At 51.9% G+C, this 17682-nt stretch overlaps 3 protein-coding genes across 4 annotated transcripts; 1 reads left to right on the forward strand and 2 right to left on the reverse strand.

Annotated features, from left to right (window-relative positions):
• LOC128274519 (PDF receptor) lies at positions 1-15192 on the forward strand. Its single transcript, XM_053012745.1, has 11 exons — positions 1-767; positions 9875-10288; positions 10361-10468; positions 11799-11959; positions 12243-12346; positions 12583-12742; positions 12994-13214; positions 13333-13402; positions 13474-13743; positions 13830-13978; positions 14046-15192. Exons 2-11 carry the CDS (start codon positions 10117-10119, stop codon positions 14254-14256), a joined length of 1626 nt encoding a protein of 541 aa, XP_052868705.1. The 5' UTR covers positions 1-767; positions 9875-10116; the 3' UTR covers positions 14257-15192.
• LOC128274520 (rRNA methyltransferase 3, mitochondrial) lies at positions 6616-8153 on the reverse strand. The gene is made up of 3 exons (XM_053012746.1): positions 7397-8153; positions 6897-7335; positions 6616-6819 (listed from the first exon to the last, which is right to left on the reverse strand). Exons 1-3 carry the CDS (start codon positions 8151-8153, stop codon positions 6627-6629), a joined length of 1389 nt encoding a protein of 462 aa, XP_052868706.1. The 3' UTR covers positions 6616-6626.
• A 29-nt stretch (positions 15193-15221) lies between the features above and the next one.
• On the reverse strand, positions 15222-17414 carry LOC128274521 (aldehyde dehydrogenase, mitochondrial). Of its 2 annotated transcripts, none has more exons than XM_053012747.1 (5): positions 17320-17414; positions 17001-17128; positions 16774-16922; positions 16613-16709; positions 15222-16546 (listed from the first exon to the last, which is right to left on the reverse strand). In XM_053012747.1, the coding sequence occupies exons 2-5, from the start codon at positions 17103-17105 to the stop codon at positions 15353-15355; spliced, it is 1545 nt and encodes a 514-aa protein (XP_052868707.1). In that variant the 5' UTR covers positions 17106-17128; positions 17320-17414; the 3' UTR covers positions 15222-15352. The 2 variants fall into 2 exon arrangements, with proteins under 2 accessions (XP_052868707.1, XP_052868709.1); XM_053012749.1 differs by having other exon boundaries at positions 17001-17123; positions 17320-17341.
• Between the last annotated feature and the right edge of the window lie 268 nt (positions 17415-17682).

A 17682-nucleotide genomic window follows, 5' to 3' on the forward strand; every position in this document is an offset into this window, starting at 1 on the left:
CGGTTCCAGCCTCAGTTCGCCACGGTACAGGATCAGTCGGTGGCACAGGGTGTGGGTGCAGTGTAGTGCCAAATCCCGGGCAGTCGCCGAAGTGTCACATCCGTGCCGAACACGTGCTTGCACTGATAACGGACGTCGGTGGGGCAATCTTTTTGACCGGTCCATGTCCCAGTCTTTCGTCGAACGGCTCGGACTCAAATATTCGCCAAACAGCTCCATGGTGCGCCATGTTGCAATTACTTTTGCACGAGGTGACCGTTTGAAATTCAACACCTGCCGTCACCGCGCGTAATTGTAACGATTCCTTGGGCTCCGGGTGCGCTCGGAAGTGTCCAAGCAGCCCACAGTGTAGGACGATCGTGAGTCGAATCTGCATCTGCTCTGGGGGCCGGAAGTGCAATCAATCGAAAACCCGCGGGGTAGAAAAAAATTAAGTGAAAAAGGCCCGGCCCAGTGGCCAATCAATAGTAGATCACCTCTCGGCGAGTGGCCAAACTGCACGTGCATCCGTGCACCGGAGGACCGCCCCCGCCCCGGAGAGAGTTTCGTTTGGTGTAACTTGGTGCTCCATACGGAACCGGCGAAATGGTGAAACGTGGCAGTGAGTGAAGCGAGCGCCTCTCCAGCGCCCAAGCAGCGATTCCAGGAAACGTCAGCAACATTCTCCCAAAATCCGTCCTCCCCTCGAGGGCCCTAGTGGCCAGCAGCGCTCCTGTAGGCGAAGTTGACTGATCCCAAAAGCTTCCACTGCTGTTACCTATTGGCAGGTTAGTGCTCTTTCGATTGCCCGGCAGCGGTACGGTTGGGCTGTCACTTGCTGGGCTCCCCGGGTCCGGTGAGCCGGTGTTTTTGCGTCCGGACCGGGCGCAAAAATCATTCGGGAGCCAGTAATTCAGAACTGGGCCGACGAACAACAGACCGAGGCATGGTCGCACCACAATTACAGGTGTGGTCGCCACGGCGCATCCTTTGCCGTAACAATTACCACCCGAACGGCCACAGTCAGTTTGAGGTTAGGGGGGTGCCGTTACGAGAGGATGGCAGCCGACAGCTCGCCGGGGGCTTACGTAAAGCAGGTTATCTACCGATCAGAGGCACACTCGGCGAGCACTTGCTGTGCAGCAGCAGCAGCCGAGTGCATGGGGGAATCTTTAATCATTCCACCCAGCAAGGCCAGCGGGCACCGTAGTTCAAAAGTTCCAGCCCCAGCAAACCGGCTCACCCGGAGCCGCTGGCTGACGGAAGCTCGCTACCTCCGCCGATCGCCGCCGCCGCCGTTGTACGATTGTTGTGATTGTATAATTAAAACCTGCGGTTTGCCGTAAGCCTTCGGTGCGCCAACAATAAGTTACCAAGACGCCTGGCCAGGTCCTCGAGACGGGGCCGGGGTGGCTGGCTGGGGTCGCTTTACCGTTTGCGCCGTCTAGCGATACGGTACCGCACCGCACTGCACCGCACAGGTCCTATCCGATTTCAGACCAACGGCGACGACTACGACGGGCATTCCGATGCAGCTTCAGCGGGCCACAATGTGTCCGTTACGTAGATATCACAGCGAGATAGCTTGGCCCCGCTTATGGTGACAGCTACGTATGCACGCCGGGTCAAAGCGAACCGATTGCCTATTCGGCCGGCCGCAAGGATAGGGTTACCATGCCGTGCACGTTCCGGTGCCCGGTCGAACCGCTTGGGTCTTGGGGGAAGCGTCAACACGCACGCCACGCAACGGAGACACCTCGGCCCAACTAAGCAGACCCCGATGGTCGCTGGAATTGAATACCCGGCTACTGCTGCTGCTGCTGCTGAGGCTATGGTCGGTTGCGCTCCAACTGTCCAACTGCCGACTGTCCGAGTGTCCCGATGTTGATTTAAACTTGAATGCGGCGGTCGCTTCTGGCTCGAACGAACCGAACCGCTGGTCCCGACGGCGTCAAAAGCTGCATAAAGTAACCCGCATCTTAGGGCATACCGGCTTTCGCCGGAGTTCGGGGAACGACGGAGCCGACGTACGAAGTTTGCGGTATGCCGCAGTCTTACGGTGCAATAATATTAGCCAGATGTTTTCGGCGAAGCTTGGTCGATTAAAGCCAAGATAATAACGGCAAGCTGGTGGCAAGGCGTGCGACGAAAGAAAAGCCACGCATGGCCCACCGGTTCAGGGAATTTCCATTAATCGGCTGAAAGCTTGTTCGGAGCTCAGCTAAGCTTGCTCCGCGATCAGCATCTCAACGGATGGCCAGGCCAGGAAGGATCGGTGGAATTTTTGGCATCCAGGATTCCTGCTGCGCCGGACGCACGGGCGCGGATTTCGGCCATCGGTTTTCTTCCCGCGGTGCCGGTTATTAACCTGCATTTTTTTGCTCACCCAGCCGACCCCGAATACTTTTTCGCATCGGCCGAAGCAAGATGTTGGCGACGGCCATGTTGAACACATTTTGGGACATTCACGTGATGTAAAAGTAGCAACAGCAACGAAAAGGACATTCCGTTCCGGGACATGCTGCCGCCGGCTTTCGGGTGTAGTGCCCGGGTTCTAATCTTGCGGAATGATATTTATCTTAGGTGGCTCATGTTTTGCTCTCTTCATCGACCTTTTTTCCGCCGGCCGCGCGTGGCTCGGCCTCGGCCAGATTTACCAATTTCGGTAATGCTTTTTCTAGCCACGGAACTTTTTCCTCGGCCGTTTATCTTTAAGAAAAATACGATCGAAGTTCGCGTTATTTGCCTTACGTTGCTCAAAGGCTAACAAAAACACGGACCACTCGAGATGACGGCGCGGTCGTGTGTGTGTGTATACTAAAATCTTTCGACGCCCATTTCGCGTGCCGAAAGTCCGCCGAAGAAGGCAAACTTCTGATGCGAAACGTTAAGGTCAGGTTAGCACTGATTTCGGGTTTACTCGTTTTTTTTTTTCTTATGATGTACCACAAAAGTGATAAGCCGGCCGCCTACCGTACTGCTGAGCCAACGGATGTTGTTTGCCCGAAGGAAAAACTGCACCAGAACCGCTATTTCTAGCGAAACTCTGCGAGAAAGACTATAACGGAACGTACTGAGCACACAACGTATCTAGCTGTTTAACGTCTCGATTCTCCTGTCAAACAACGAGCTGATTCGAAGCAAGCAACATTTGAACACTGCTTCCAGTGAAGCTCCCAGTGTCCCAGTACACGATTGTGTCTTTGTAGGAATTGTGTCTCTCCAATCCGATTAGCCAGCGAACCCCAGAAGGTATTGACAAATCCATTTCTAATTGTGACCTTCCTTGCCTAAGGTGATTACATGCCGCCCGGCCCCCGCACTCTCTCGGAATCGAATTATTAACGAGCTGTACCCCGGCTGCCATGAATTCGGATGAAAATTGAAATCAAAGAAACCCTACCAGCCAGCAGTGTCCTTGACCATCCAGGGGCTGCCCACACCCTCCTTGCGTCACACTTCGGGAATGGGTTTGCCCAGGTTCCGGCCCAGGAATGCAACCGGATTTTCTCGTCGACGCTGCCGCCGGGGAATACATTTCGTTTCGTTTCCTGTGGCCTTTGATCTCCGGCCACACTGCAATTAGATGATGAGATAGCGGCGCAGCTTCGTCAACGCCCGTCGTTCCCTGCTGCTGCTTTCAAAATAATATCCTGACGCTGTCGCTGTAAAGCCCCCACCAGCGCAAAGGATCGAACCGGGAGGAGTGGCGTGAGAACCGGAATCGAAGCACCACACTTTCTTTCGCCCACCCGGCGTGCGTTCGGTGTGTGCTTTGATCTCTTCTGCAGGGCGGGCGTCACGTTGCACGCGAACGAACCACGAGTTAGCCGACATCCGATCGGCGCCGTGGCTAGATTTTCGGCAGGAACCGATCGAAACGCGGCCAACACCAACAGTTCTTACCAACCAGGTACCATGCGCCCCGGCCGGGTGTCCTTTTGCACCGGCACGGTTCGCCAAAAGGTTCGCGCATCGGGCCAGGTGCAAACGCCATCCGTCACCCGCGGAATTCATAAACAACCATTTTGTAGATGCCTTTGACGGGCGTGCGTTTTTTTTCGCAATCTCAGCACCATCACGAAACCCGCCGCCGCGACCACCGGTTAACCGGAAGCGGGTGTGAAAAAATGGAAATAACACGAGAAACGTGAAGGAATTTTTGGCGGCGTTTGGGCGGCGCTGACGCTCCGAAGTGGGTGCTAAAATAATTGCTTTCCGATAGGGGCTCGGGCTCGTTGAGAAATGGCCACAGTGGCAGTAGATCATGTTTTAATGTCCGTCCAAACGCGGCGCCGAAAATCCGACCACGGATCAGTGGCACGTCTTGCGCGTTTACGAGGGTTGGTCATAAATCAAAATCAAAAGATCTTTTAGCAGAGCGAACCGCCGCATCTTCACGCGGAAAGATGTGTAAATGATATGCCACGCCTGCTTCCGGTTTCGGTCCTCAAAGGCCGCTCAAAGTGCTGTTCCGTGTCGGGTGCTCGAGAACGGTTGTTTGCTGCCGGCCGGTCGCGCGCGCGCCCGTGCGGTGCAATCAATTTCAAGTGCGTTCTGCGGCGTTCGGAAATCGGAATTTGTTTACAAATTCGAGTTCGATCCGCATTGCCGGTCCCGGCCCCGAGTGGCCAACCCGAGGGGTGAGCCTCGGGATGGGTGGCACGAAATGGCAGAGAGATCGCGTGACGTGCTAAACGGCGTGAACCGCGCCGTGACTCAACCGGCGGCCGGTGCATGGTTGCAAAATGCAAGGTTGGCACCGAGGATACTAAAGTGTACCGCCGGTCGGAGACTTTGTGTGTGAAAGAGTCGGTCACGGTCTTGGAGAGCCTGCTCTAGTCAAGGTTCTGCGACATTGGCCCACTGCGGGCTCCAACCTTTCTAGCATGGCTATCAATTATTATTTAAACTATATTGCACCGCTGTCCACCCAAAACGGTGCCGCCGGAACGGAAGGGGTTCCCCAGTAGAATCCATTACCGGATCGGGTTGGAGAATCGGTAGAAATTCAATTGCGGAACGTATAAACGTTCAACTTTCAAACTTTCGTTTTCGAAGGGCCAGCGCTTGCTAGTGGACCAGACAAGAAACAACGCTCCGGAACTGCTCCGGCGTTAGAAAGTACAATTGCAACTTATAATTGGACGATCTATTGGTCCCCGGTGTATTTTACAGTATGCTAACGGCGCATGTGTTTGTTGGAAAATCAATAGCAATGCACTCTCCGTCCGTGAATTAGCTTCTTGATGGTGCAAAAGGTGCCAATTTTTATTTGAATAACGCCGTGAGTTCCGCGTTGGTTCGATTGTAGTTTTTCATGTTCAAAATATTATGCCAATTAATTGGCGCACATCGAACTACCGTTTTCTTCTGTCTGTTGTTAAGTAATTTGTTATTTAATTGTTTAAAAATATTATAATTACTGAACGTTTCGTGGACATGCAAATTGTGATTACACAACATGAAGTGTTCTGCCATCGTTTCTAATCCAAAGGTTACGAATGGCCAACGAATGGTCATGGTAGTCATCTTCTGCATTTTAGATAATCACGACCATACGGTCAGTTTCCGATTACTCTTCCTCTGTTCGTCCGACCAAAGGCTACGGCGCATTGATTACGGTTCATCCCGAAGTCGATGCCACCTTGAAACTCTGGGCAACCTTCACCGATTCGTAATATCGCAAGCCTTACGAGGGCACGAGTCAATAGAAGCAATAGACCGATAGGAAAATGGGTTGCAGTCCTAGAATGTTTAATTGACTTTTGTTGCCAACTAGGGCGGTTACACACAAAACTATCCCTTTTGCCGTTCCTACGCATATGTGGCCGCTCCGGAACGCTCAAATGGAAAGCAAATCAATCAGAATTCCCACGACGGCATGCTCCACATTTGAAACCCTACTGACGCTGCGGTTTGATCGATTTATCTGGACAATGAGGCAGTTTTGCGTATATCGGCCAATGTGCATACAATCCTTTCAGTGTTGTACCTGTACCTGTTGTGCTGTGGTCCCTCCTCTACGGCATTTATGAGCACTATGCATTCATCACACTGCTGTGTGTGATTTATCAAATCAAAAATTCATTCGAAAAATCGCAATGAAAAATCAAGTTCCTCTCCGAGTCAACATGGTGGCTAAACGAGAGAGCTGAATAAACGGTTCAACGGACAAATAACCGATGCAAAGCTAAGCACAACTTTCTCGGCCAACCGAACGTTTCCGCACAACGAACGTTTTCTCTTGGGATGAATTGTTTATGAAAAAATATTCGTAGGACTTAAAGGTCTCCGTAGCCGCAAGCAACGCTTTGCACGGACACACGGAGATTTCAATTGTTAATCACATTTCTTTCCCGCTTTTAGTTTGCGTGTCCGCGTGCGCTGCAGCACAAAAAGACCATGTAACAGAAGATGATGCTGGGCAAAACCGTAGAACGGAGTCTTTTATTTGCACAGCTGGGGTAATTTAAAACCGAGCACCTGGGCCGGCCTAGTGAAAGGGGAGAGCTGTCTTCCGTATCTTCCCCCTCGTTTCGGACCGCGACTCTGATTCAACCACTATATTTAGTGACGTACTAGACACTTTCGAGCTCAATGCTCTACTACGCTACATTTTATTCTACGTTTCACGCAAATGTACTTCATTGGGTCGTTTCGCTGGCCGGCTCGCTGACTGTCGGTCCACTTTGGAGCTTCCTTCTGATCTCGTACAGCAACACGCTCAGGGCCGACGCAGTGTTTAGACTTTCGACACCATTCGCTAATGGAATGTGCGCCACAACCTTCCGATCGTAGGCCCGATCGTCGCTCATCGCTGTGAGTTGACGGACGAACCTGCATTGCGGGGGGGAAAACAAACATCCAAACCACTCAAGCAGATTCCACCGTTTGCTCCGCAGCGTTAGACTTACTTTCTGATATCATCACTAACACCGTATGTTTCCCCGCCGATAAAGAGCACCACATGATCGGCGCACCCGTAATCGATGCGATCGTAGTGATCCCAGTGAAAACCTTCCTGTCCGTCGTCGGGTTTTTTATTGTCAGCAATCACAAACATCGAACCGGGGCGCGTCTGCTCCGGCAACTGGTACAGCTCGATCGGTCCGCGAATCGGAATGCGAAAGTGGGCCCCCGAGCTGCCGCGCAGACACTTCAAATCCCACGGGTGAGCGCAACCTTTTAGCAGAATTACTTCCTCCGCCGAAACAGCCGCACAGCTGCGTATGACACTGCCCAGGTTGTTCGGTTCGCGGATATTATCACAAACAACCGTCACCGGAAGACGCTTACTGGCGCTGGTGTTGCGAGCGACCACTTCCGCCAGATTTGGTGGCTCTGCAAAAATACCTACAAAACAGCGAGCCATTTAAGTATTGCTTTTTATAAATCTACCCATCGGGCATCCTACCGATTAATCCGGGGCTCGTCGTGAGCGAAGACCATTCCATCATGGTTTGCCGACTAACGAGAAAGAAGGGACAATCTTTCGGGTTCCCTTTCAGCCCCAGCTCCGCGAGTAGCTTCAAATCGCTGGCCACCACCGCCTCCAGGTGTAAACCGGCGCTGCAACCGTCCAGTATCAAGCGTCTGCCCTCCAGCACCAGTATCTTCTCTCGCTCTCGCCGCTTCCTCGAACTGATCAGCATTTTAAGGTCCCCGAAGCGGGCATCGTTGGAGTGCAGATTTGTGTAGGGCACTTTCAGCTGTTTATCGTACCGCTCCGCTGACTCGCACGGATCCTGGTACCGGTGTTGCAAAATCTTGAGCGTATCTTTCTCGATTGCCGTCTTCCTGTGAACCGGTTGGGGCTCCTTCGTGCGTTCGTGTGGAACGTCCGCGGAACGCTTGCGCTCCACTTTGGTTCGTGGTACATTTTTCAGCAACTCCGACACCTTCAGGTTGGCTATGTTTTGGCGATTATTGAACAGTTCGTCTTCGGCGCCCAACTCTTCGCGATCTGGCCGGTAAACGGGTACCGCACCGTCGGCCGCCGGTAGTGCGTCCGATGCCGTTGGTTGTACGTGCTCGGTTGGTCGTGAACCGCGTGGCGCTAATAGCGCCGATGAAAACCTCTGCCGAGCACATTTAACTACGCTAAGGTGCCGATAACACTGTACATCTACACTTTTCGCACAGGCACGCACCACTTGAAGGCCACGAAACATGCCGACCGCTCCGTTTCGATGGTACGAATGTAAACGTAAACAACACGGACCGGCGCGCGCGCGCTAGCTGTCAAAACCAGATGGCTAGCGAACCTGGCGGACAGTAGCGTGCTCGTTACGATTCGAATCGGGTTCGAAATACCTCGATGAACCGCGTGGAACACGTGGGAAAAGATTCGGACAGGTAATTAGATTTGCTCATTCGATTACCTGGTAGAAGTAATTGATTTGGCAATCTTGTAAAGCAATAACGAAGTATGAAAAGAGAACTCCAAGATGAGGAGAATGTTTAAAGCGAATAGTAATGGCGTCGATTGGAAAACTCCGTCGTTCGGGGGAAATACTGAATTAAATCCGCTTCCCAATTCCGACGATTATGTCCAGCGCGTCCAGCGACTGCGCTCAACTTTAAAACCAAGAAAAGTGAAGTGATCACCGACCGCGTGTCGGCTTTGTGCCAAAGATCAATAATTCCCCGCGCCTGCACGCCCTGGACAGCGAAATGGCCAACCAGCCTCGCGTGGCGTTGCTCACACTCGCTTTAAAACGCGCTGGTCCTCGGAAGGAACGAGGGTCGTCGTTGAGTAGATCCCTACGTCTACCACTTGTGTCTTGTGGCTCATGGTTAATGAGCTCGTCGCCGCCACTGCAAAGACTGGGCGCTGACAATGGCATTTTTCCACTCAATGACATCCTCGCGTGAATGAAAAGCACGTCAAATGAATGAAAATTTTCATTCCCTTTTGGAGGCGCACGGATTGCTCGCGTTTCACGGACCCGCGCTAGCCCTCTGTTTATTTTGCACCATTGGCAACCTTTAATGTGAATCTCAACCGAGCGAAAGGGGTTTATGGTTGCCGCTGCAAACGGCGAAGATACTTGGCTTCCCAAAAATTAAAAGAGAAACGAGGTACCAGCATGCGGGGCCACCGGATGGAATCGCCGGCCACGAAACGAGCAGGGAAACTATTGATTAAAGAACTATCTTTCTCAAGCTCTCACGGCACGTTGCGCCTTCTTCGTAACATAGAGAGGCACCCCGGAATGTGGCACCCGTTTGGGGGCGCGTTTGGCGCGCGGGGGCATAATCGCAACTGTTGATGACACTTGAAATAATACTTCAAAAACTCCTGATGTTGCAGTTTCTCCGCCCGTTCCGAGCTTTTATTATGCTCGTATTCGTTCGCTCGCCTGCCATAGACATGGCTTTCTTCCCCACGCCTTTTCGCTGGGTGGGAAGGACGCGGCAGCGCGTCCTTCCGGTGTCGCCCACCATGACCGCCGGTACCTTTGTCCTCCGCACCACCATGGAACAAGTATTGTTATTAACCACCCAACCCCCAATAGAGAGACCATGTAACGGCCATCCGGTCAGGCCACAAAGTCCATTTGTGGCTCGTTTGCAACTCCGATGGCCGATTTTTATCTTCTCCGCTTCGCACCCAACCAAGGGGATGATTCGTACTTTTGCCGCTTTTCCCACGGCTGCGGCAATGGAAAAACCGAAAGATGAACTAGTTAGATGACCCCGCCGGACCGGGGTCGCTGGAGCATTAAAAAGCCACGGCTCGTTTTTCGGGAAGTAGCTTGAATATTGTGCAAAGTGGAAATTGTTTCGTATTCTGCTGCTGCTGCCACCGCGGTGCCCGGTTGGCATCATCGACAAGAATCTTGCAGCTTCATTTCCAACTCACGGCCGAATTTCGGTTTTCCATCCACAGAGTTCCTCGGCGAATATGGGCCACTGCTTGGAGTAGCGTAAAATTGGAAAATTCTTTCGGCCGAAACCAGAAAAGCATACCAGGACTCCAATTCTGGCGACGGTCACGTTACGGTCACCGCACACCGGTCACTGCACGGCACACAGCAGGACGCGTAAGTAACGTGCCGCAAAACCCGTGGCCGGTTTCGTCGTTCGAAGCGAAGCGCCGGTGCCCAGCTCCGCCCGGAGATATGGTCCGTCATGGTGTCAACAATTGGTGGCCCATCTACTGTCGCTGCTGCTGCTGGCGCTGCTGCTACTGCTGCGGCCGTTACGGCGATCTCCAGCAGCACCGATGCAACGCAGCTGTTCATCAACACAACGCTTGACTCATGTGCCCTTAAGTATGAAGAGTTCGTTATACCAACCACAGGTAAGTGGCCCGCCCTCCGCGCCCCACCGCGGTTACCATCGTCGTGACATCGTCGTTTGTCGTCCTTTACAGTTCCTTACTGCAACTGGACGTGGGATAGCATTCTGTGCTGGCCACCAACGCCGGCCAATTTGACAATAAGACAGCGATGCCCTCCAGCACACGGAATCGATACCTCAAGTAAGTGTCTCTGACGCGGCCCACCCCCAAAAAACCCAACTGAAGTGCCCCTCGACTTGTAGGGGGTACTCGCGTCTCACGAGAGCACGGATTTGCGGCGCACAAAGTGGCGATAATGCCGTGTGCAGTGGCCCGTTAAAGGGAGATCTAAGATGGAAAATTGAATATAATGAGCGCGTGATGTTTTAAGACGATTAATAGCTACGCACCAGCGGACATTCGCTCTTCCGGGTTTAATCTGTCCCGGTGTTTTTTGCGGTTTGGTTTAAAAAGAATCCGTGCACTGCGATAAATATTGTTTCGCGTAGTGAGACTTTAATTGGAAAGGATCAACGCAATAATGAACTGCGTAACTGGGGCCATTATCTCGAAGAATGTAAAAGGATACTTGTATTACATGCCTCGACGTTGGTTCCACGTGTGGCCCAAACAAAAAGCAAAAATCCCCGCTGCACAGTTCCGCAGCATCCACGAAACGCCCTAATTGATGGCACCCTTGCGTAACCGGGAACCCATAACAAACACACATCATGCTCCCGCAAGCCAGAACCGTACTCGGCGGCGTTCGATAGCTCATGCATGTTTGATAAACTCGTTACCTTTTGCCACACGTTGAACGTTGCGTAACGTGCCCACCGTCGGATCGGTTCCGAGCTGTGTCGGTTATTGTGTAATGACACCCGTACACCTGATCCTGACGCTACCACCTCTGTCGATGGCGCGGAAACGGAAACCTTCCGAAACATTCTCTTCCCCTGCCGGGCTGTTATAGTAATTCACGAAATTGCTACCTATTTTTGGTGCTCCAACCCTCATAGTTAATCTGGTTTGGCCAGACAAACCGGGGCGATTGGACACGCACGTAACCGTCTTCGCATCTGGTTTCGAGGACTAGAAGCACAGGAAACAATCTACCACGTAACAATCATAATCGGTTTTTCGCGCGGGGCGAAAAAAGCTTTTGGTGGCCAGCCATTTTGGCGCCATGATTTACGTAACCTTATTTGTTGCACGCGAAACCATCTCGCTGCGAACGTTACTGGTAAAAAGTTTGCGATTTGATGAAAAACTTACCAACAACGAATGGTCAACGAATGGCCACAGCTCAAGCACCCAGAAGTACTAGCGGGCAACCTGTTGGACGCGAAAAGTCTCCCTGGAATGTTTAAACTTTTATGCGCCAACCGACGCGCCCGCAGGGTGTCGGGCGCGCTTCGCCACAAAAAAAACTACCAACGGGTGGCCATTGCACAATGAACTTTAGCAACAGATTTTCTTCCCCCGATTTATTCCGGTTTGGTGTTCTGCTTCTTTTCTCTCGCCCACGAAGAGTTCGCCGAGCGACGATGCAGTGCCGAGGGCCAGTGGGAAGGCAGACCGGGCACCCCAGCGACCCTTTCCGGATGGACCAACTATACGCCCTGTTACAGCCCGGAAGTTATACAACTGTTTAGAAAACTTTACGCCGGCGGCAGCGACGACGAAGCGAATGTACGCGACATGACATCCTCGTGCCAACGCACGCACACAGAACACAAATAACCACCCCATCCCGCCAACAACAAGGGCCGCCGGGTGGATACTATTGTTTCTTGCGCTTTCAACTCCGCATTCGATTGCGTGTGACGCTGTACGGGGAAAGCGCTGGAAGCTTAGCAACCACTTGGACGGCACGTTGTTGTGCCACCCTTCGGGAGGAGTTTTCTTCGGGGAACCCTTCCAACCCGAAACCTGTATTTCAGACGGATAATCGTTTTCCCGTTTACTTTTGCAGGTTAAAATTGACATTGCCGAGCGGACGCGTACGCTGGAGACCGTAGGATTTAGTCTTTCCCTCGCAGCACTGATTATTTCCTTGATAATATTCTGCAAATTCCGGTAAGTAACCACCGTCGGCCTCAGCAGCGTCGGCCACAGCACACCGGGGATGACATTTTCCATTCGCTAACAGCATTGGAGATGATGATGAGCGAATCATAACCGGATCACTTAGTGGTGAATATGCCGATTCCCCGGTGTGTCTGACAGGATAATACAATTGAGTCTTATCAAAGGATCTTATCCTCGAGGATATTAAAGATTTCCCTTTCTACACTTTCTTCTCCACTCCCCAGCGGGCTGCGAAACAACCGCACGAGAATACACAAAAATCTGTTCGTCGCCATGGTGATACAAGTGGTGATCCGACTAACGCTATACATCGACCAAGCGATCATACGTAGTGGCGTCAAAAAGTTTGGCAACGAAAGTTCGCGACAAGGAATCGACAACACGGTAAGCAGCTAGGACACGGCGGGTAGCCCTGGGAACGGTGCGGCCAAATGTGCACCGCAAATGTTTGATCGTCCCTCTCGATTGTGGGCCCCATTAAAAGGGTGTTCCGCTCAGCAAACTCGTGCGGGGGCTCCTGCAACTGCACTCCAAATATTGACCATTTTCGCATTTGGCATCGTGTACCGGCATCGATTACTACTCTATTGATCTTCAATACTACCACCACTACCGGTGGCGTTTGTCCTTTGCAGCCATTTTTGTGTGAAGCATCGTACGTACTGCTAGAGTACGCCAGGACCTGCATGTTCATGTGGATGTTTATAGAAGGATTATATTTACACAACGTGGTCACGGTTACAGTATTCCAAGGGAGGTTTCCCCACACGATTTATGCTGCCGTCGGCTGGGGCGGACCGATAGTGCTGACGGTCGTCTGGGCCATCACGACCGCGCAGTACATCCGGCAGCAGAAGTAAGTGGAGCGCGTAACGAAGCGAAAGAGCAACCAGCCAGGAGTTGCTTTTGTGGGAACGTTATTGTTTTGTTAATTGTAAGACTAATCTTGCTCCGAACTGCCCTACCTTCAACAGATGCTGGTGGGGATACAACCTGACGCCTTATTACTGGATTCTGGAAGGTCCAAGACTAGCAGTAGTCGTGGTAAGGTACCGCTGACGACCGCAATAGTATTGGGACAATCTGTCACAACTAATCGGCCACTGTCGTTGCAGTTGAATTTCATATTTTTACTTAACATTATAAGAGTACTGATCGTAAAGTTACGCCAAAGTCACACCAGCGATGTGGAGCAGGTTCGCAAAGCGGTCCGGGCGGCAGTCGTGCTCGTGCCACTGCTGGGTATCACCAACATACTCAACATGACGCAGGCCCCTCTGGACAAAACGGCCCTGGAGTTTGCCATCTGGTCGTACGTGACCCATTTTCTCACCTCGTTCCAAGGATTCTTCATAGCGCTGCTGTACTGCTTCCTCAACGGTGAGGTAAGTTACCGGATCCTCCGTCTGAGCCGTTGCAGTTTCTATCGTATGCATTCAATGCGAGGCGTGTCTTTCTCCACCGGTTGCAGGTGCGTACGGCACTCATGAAGAGCATAAGCGTTTACCTTTCGCTCCGCGGTCATCACGATTGGGCAGTGCGTAGACAGTCGCTCTTCTCGGCCGGCTATCCGACGGCTCCCGTCGTTGATGCACCACAACACACGGTAGACACCAATCGGTAAGCTAGTCCGGCAGCAAGGAACCGACTTCAGTCGTAGGGTCTAATGGGTGCGTTCCCGTTCTAGAACCGCCGCCGCCCGAAACGCCACGGATAACCTGCTGGCGACCGGTGGCAACAACAAGCACACCGCCAACGGAGGTTCAACCAGCAACGGTGGCAACTGCAGCGGTGGTAACGGCTGGTTTAGCCGTTGGTTTTTAGTACAAAAAAATGTCAATCCGGCCGCCCCGGAACCGGCGCCACCCGAGTCAGTGGTTTTCGATATTTCCGATTAACGTCATCCGTTCTTCTGTTCCGTTCTGTTTCTTTTCGTGTCACACTTTATCGTTTCCTGTAAGTTCGGCCCGATCCGGTGTCTATTCATCGCAAGTTGTGTACTGGTTTGTGTTGTTTCACAGCTACATCATCATCATCATCATCTCACTAGACTCGAAACACTGTTGTTGCCAGTGTGGTACGCTAAGAAGCACGCACACCGGAGGGTTAAACTAGCTTTTTTTGTCTCGATTCCGTTGGCAGGACCAGCGTGTGATGGCCTGTTCCGGTGTAACGGTGGAGCATCACGCACGATTATCGAAGAGACTTTTCGTACAGCTTTACATCATCATCATAATCACCAACCAGAGCAACTTTCATGGGAGTGCGCACCAGAGAACGTAGTATTTAGCGCTTCCGCCATGATGGACGAACCACGGGCCACATACGCAGAGTAATTTTACACAACGATGCACCACGCGCGCTACCGTGCCCGCGGTACGGTATCCGATTTGTTCCGACAAGTCTGCTTTTTTATTCGGTGCGCTGCGTGGAGCACAAAGGTGTCAGTAGTTAGTAAGAAAATGAGCGATTGTCTAATCATTGCGATGCATCCGACGAACGAATCAAATTATGATATACAAATTTGCCGGCGGAAAACGCTTTGTACGCGCCCTACTTGCTGCACTGCATAAGTACATAATATATTTTTGCGATTGCGTGTAACAGAAGGGCCTGCGAACCAAATGTCGATTGATTTTTGTCGATTTCATATCTGTCGTCGTGTCGGGTGATAAGAGAGTAAAACTATTCGCCGTACAACAAACCAGAGGCGCAACAAACACGGCGCACGAGAATCCACACGGATTTGGAGACGATCTTTGATTAATTTATATTTAAGAGAAACTGTAATTGAACGAAATTTAATGAAATGTTATGTCTGTTTTTATACTGAAAAAAATGCCAAACAAGAAGCGCTGTGTAAGAAAGGGCTTTTATTGTAATTTTACACATGGATTAACAACTTTACAGTGCAATAGGGTGATGTGCGTGGGACGACTCTTGGAGAGTAGTCCCTCAATTATGGCTGTGCTCGTATCGGTTTCACCGTTAAGCTTACGAGTTCTTCACCGGAATTCGGGTGATCACGCTCTTCACCTCAGTGTACGCCTGCAGCCCGTACTCACCGTTTTCGCGCCCATGGCCCGACATCTTGTAGCCACCGAACGGAGCCTGGGCCGACAGCACATTGTAGGTATTGACCCAAACGGTTCCGGCGCGCAGTCCCTGCACCAGATAGTTCACCTTGTCGATGTCCTTGGAAAAGACGGCCGCAGCAAGCCCGTAGTCGGTGTTGTTCGCCCGCTCGATCACTTCGTCGAGCGACTTGAAGCGGATCAGCTGCTGGACGGGGCCAAAAATCTCCTCCTTCGCGATCGTCATGTCGTCCTGCACATCCGCAAACACCGTCGGCTGGATAAAGTATCCGGGCAAATCGGCACACTTACCGCCACCCGCCACCAAGCGAGCACCCTGCTGCTTGCCGGTGTCGATGAGGCCAAGAATTTTATCGTACTGCTCCTTGTCCACCTGCGGGCCGTGCTCGGTGGTAAGATCGAACGGATTACCGACCGTGCGTTTGGCCGCCCGCTCGGCACTACGTTCCACGAACTCGTCGTAGATTTTGTCCTCGACAAACGTGCGCGAACCGGCACAACAGCATTGGCCCATGTTGAAGAATAGCCCAAAGTGCGCGGTCTCCACGGCGTGCTTCATGTCCACATCGGACAAGATAATGTTCGGGCTTTTGCCTCCCAGCTCGAGGGTCGTGCGCTTCAGATTGCTCAGACCCGAACCCTGCTGGATCTTTTTACCCACCTCGGTCGACCCGGTGAACGCCACCTTATCCACGTCCGGGTGGTCAACGAGCGCAGCGCCCGCATCACCGTAGCCGGGAACCACATTGATCACACCGGGCGGAAAGCCCGCTTCCTTCGTTAGCTGCGCCATGTACAGTGCCGTAAGGCTCGTTTGTTCGGCCGGTTTCAACACGACCGTGTTCCCGGTGGCCAGGGCAGGGCCAAACTTCCAAGCCGCCATCAGGATGGGAAAGTTCCAGGGGATGATCTGTCCGCACACACCGACCGGTTCGTGGCGTGTGTAGACGAAAAATTCACCGTCCATCGGTATGACCTTGCCGTGATTCTTATCGGCCCAGCCCGCGTAGTAGCGCAGATTGCTGATGGCCATCGGTACGTCCGCGTTGTACGACATAAAGTACGGTTTGCCATTATCCAACGTTTCCAGGCTCTACAAACGGAAGGACGAAGACAACGGTGTTCAAACTAGAATCGCAGGATCCGAAAGCAAACTAACCGCCAAATAAACTCGATCGCGTTCCATCAGATCGGCCAAACGGTACAGCAGTTGTCCTCGCCTGGAGGCATCCATTCGACGCCACGGAGAACCGAGACTGGAGAACGGAAGAAAAGATAATGGAGCCATCCGATTTACGCTTCAGGTGATCTGCAGCATACCGGAATGCTTCACGTGCGGCAACGACCGCCTTATCGATATCATCCTTCGAACCTTGCTGGATTTCAGCGATCACTTTCTCGTTGGTCGGGTTGATTGAGGGAAACGTTTTGCCGGTGGAGCTCTTGTGCCACTCATTGTTGATGAAGATCTGTCGTTAGAAAGCGGAAACACGTTAGCGGAAACCTGTTGCGGGGATGCAAAATGTCCTCCAATGTCACAAACGCACTCCGGTGTACAAAATTTCTGGCGATAATTTTGGAGCCGGAATCGAGTACTGCCGGCAGCCGGTAACGGCACGGGAAACGACGGACGATCTTAGTAAACGCAACATTCTCTGCCTAATGCACTGCTATTCTGCAACGAAAGATAGCACACCGTTAAACCGGTTCTCCTATCTAGTTAACCTCTGCCAAAGGACGGGCGATAAGAACTTGGTAATCGGTACAATCTGTAAAACATCAACGCTTAGCTCGGCTACCCGATGATCTTGCTCCGCACATTTATCACAATCGAACACGATTATTTATGACTATGAAAGTACTTACGATCGGCAGTAAATCCCACAAACGTTCTTAATGACCGCTCCAATGTTCTAACTTCGCCGCAAAAATGTCTAACCCTCGTGCGCGTACCGATAAATACATAAACGGCGGCAACAACAATCGTTATGTGCTGTGAGCTAGAGATGCTCAACAACACCGGGCTGAACTTTTGGAATATGGTGCTAATCAAAACCAAAAAACATACTTTTATTTATCAGTGATAAATAAATCACCGGCTTGGTTCACAGTATTTTTATACAATTTTAAAGGAAAACGCGTTGTAATCTTCGTTTTCCAATAATACTCCGTACGAGCGCTAGAATTTAGCCCACTTCGTTGCGTGAAGATAGCCCACTGTCGAGCTCG

The sequence above is a fragment of the Anopheles cruzii genome, chromosome 3 (genome assembly GCF_943734635.1).
Source record: "Anopheles cruzii chromosome 3, idAnoCruzAS_RS32_06, whole genome shotgun sequence".
Lineage (NCBI taxonomy): Eukaryota > Metazoa > Arthropoda > Insecta > Diptera > Culicidae > Anopheles > Anopheles cruzii.

Coding starts and splice junctions, on each gene's coding strand:
- LOC128274520 (XM_053012746.1), bottom strand. CDS start 8,153: ATGTTTCGTGGCCTTCAAGTGGTGCGTGCCTGTGCGAAAAGTGTAGAT. Junction 7,336..7,396: donor GACGAGCCCCGGATTAATCG/GTAGGATGCCCG, acceptor GCTGTTTTGTAG/GTATTTTTGCAGAGCCACCA. Junction 6,820..6,896: donor GTTAGTGATGATATCAGAAA/GTAAGTCTAACG, acceptor CCCGCAATGCAG/GTTCGTCCGTCAACTCACAG.
- LOC128274519 (XM_053012745.1), top strand. CDS start 10,117: ATGGTGTCAACAATTGGTGGCCCATCTACTGTCGCTGCTGCTGCTGGC. Junction 13,215..13,332: donor CAGTACATCCGGCAGCAGAA/GTAAGTGGAGCG, acceptor TACCTTCAACAG/ATGCTGGTGGGGATACAACC. Junction 13,744..13,829: donor ACTGCTTCCTCAACGGTGAG/GTAAGTTACCGG, acceptor CACCGGTTGCAG/GTGCGTACGGCACTCATGAA.
- LOC128274521 (XM_053012747.1), bottom strand. CDS start 17,105: ATGTTGCGTTTACTAAGATCGTCCGTCGTTTCCCGTGCCGTTACCGGC. Junction 16,710..16,773: donor GCCGCACGTGAAGCATTCCG/GTATGCTGCAGA, acceptor TCCGTTCTCCAG/TCTCGGTTCTCCGTGGCGTC. Junction 16,547..16,612: donor GCGATCGAGTTTATTTGGCG/GTTAGTTTGCTT, acceptor TTCCGTTTGTAG/AGCCTGGAAACGTTGGATAA.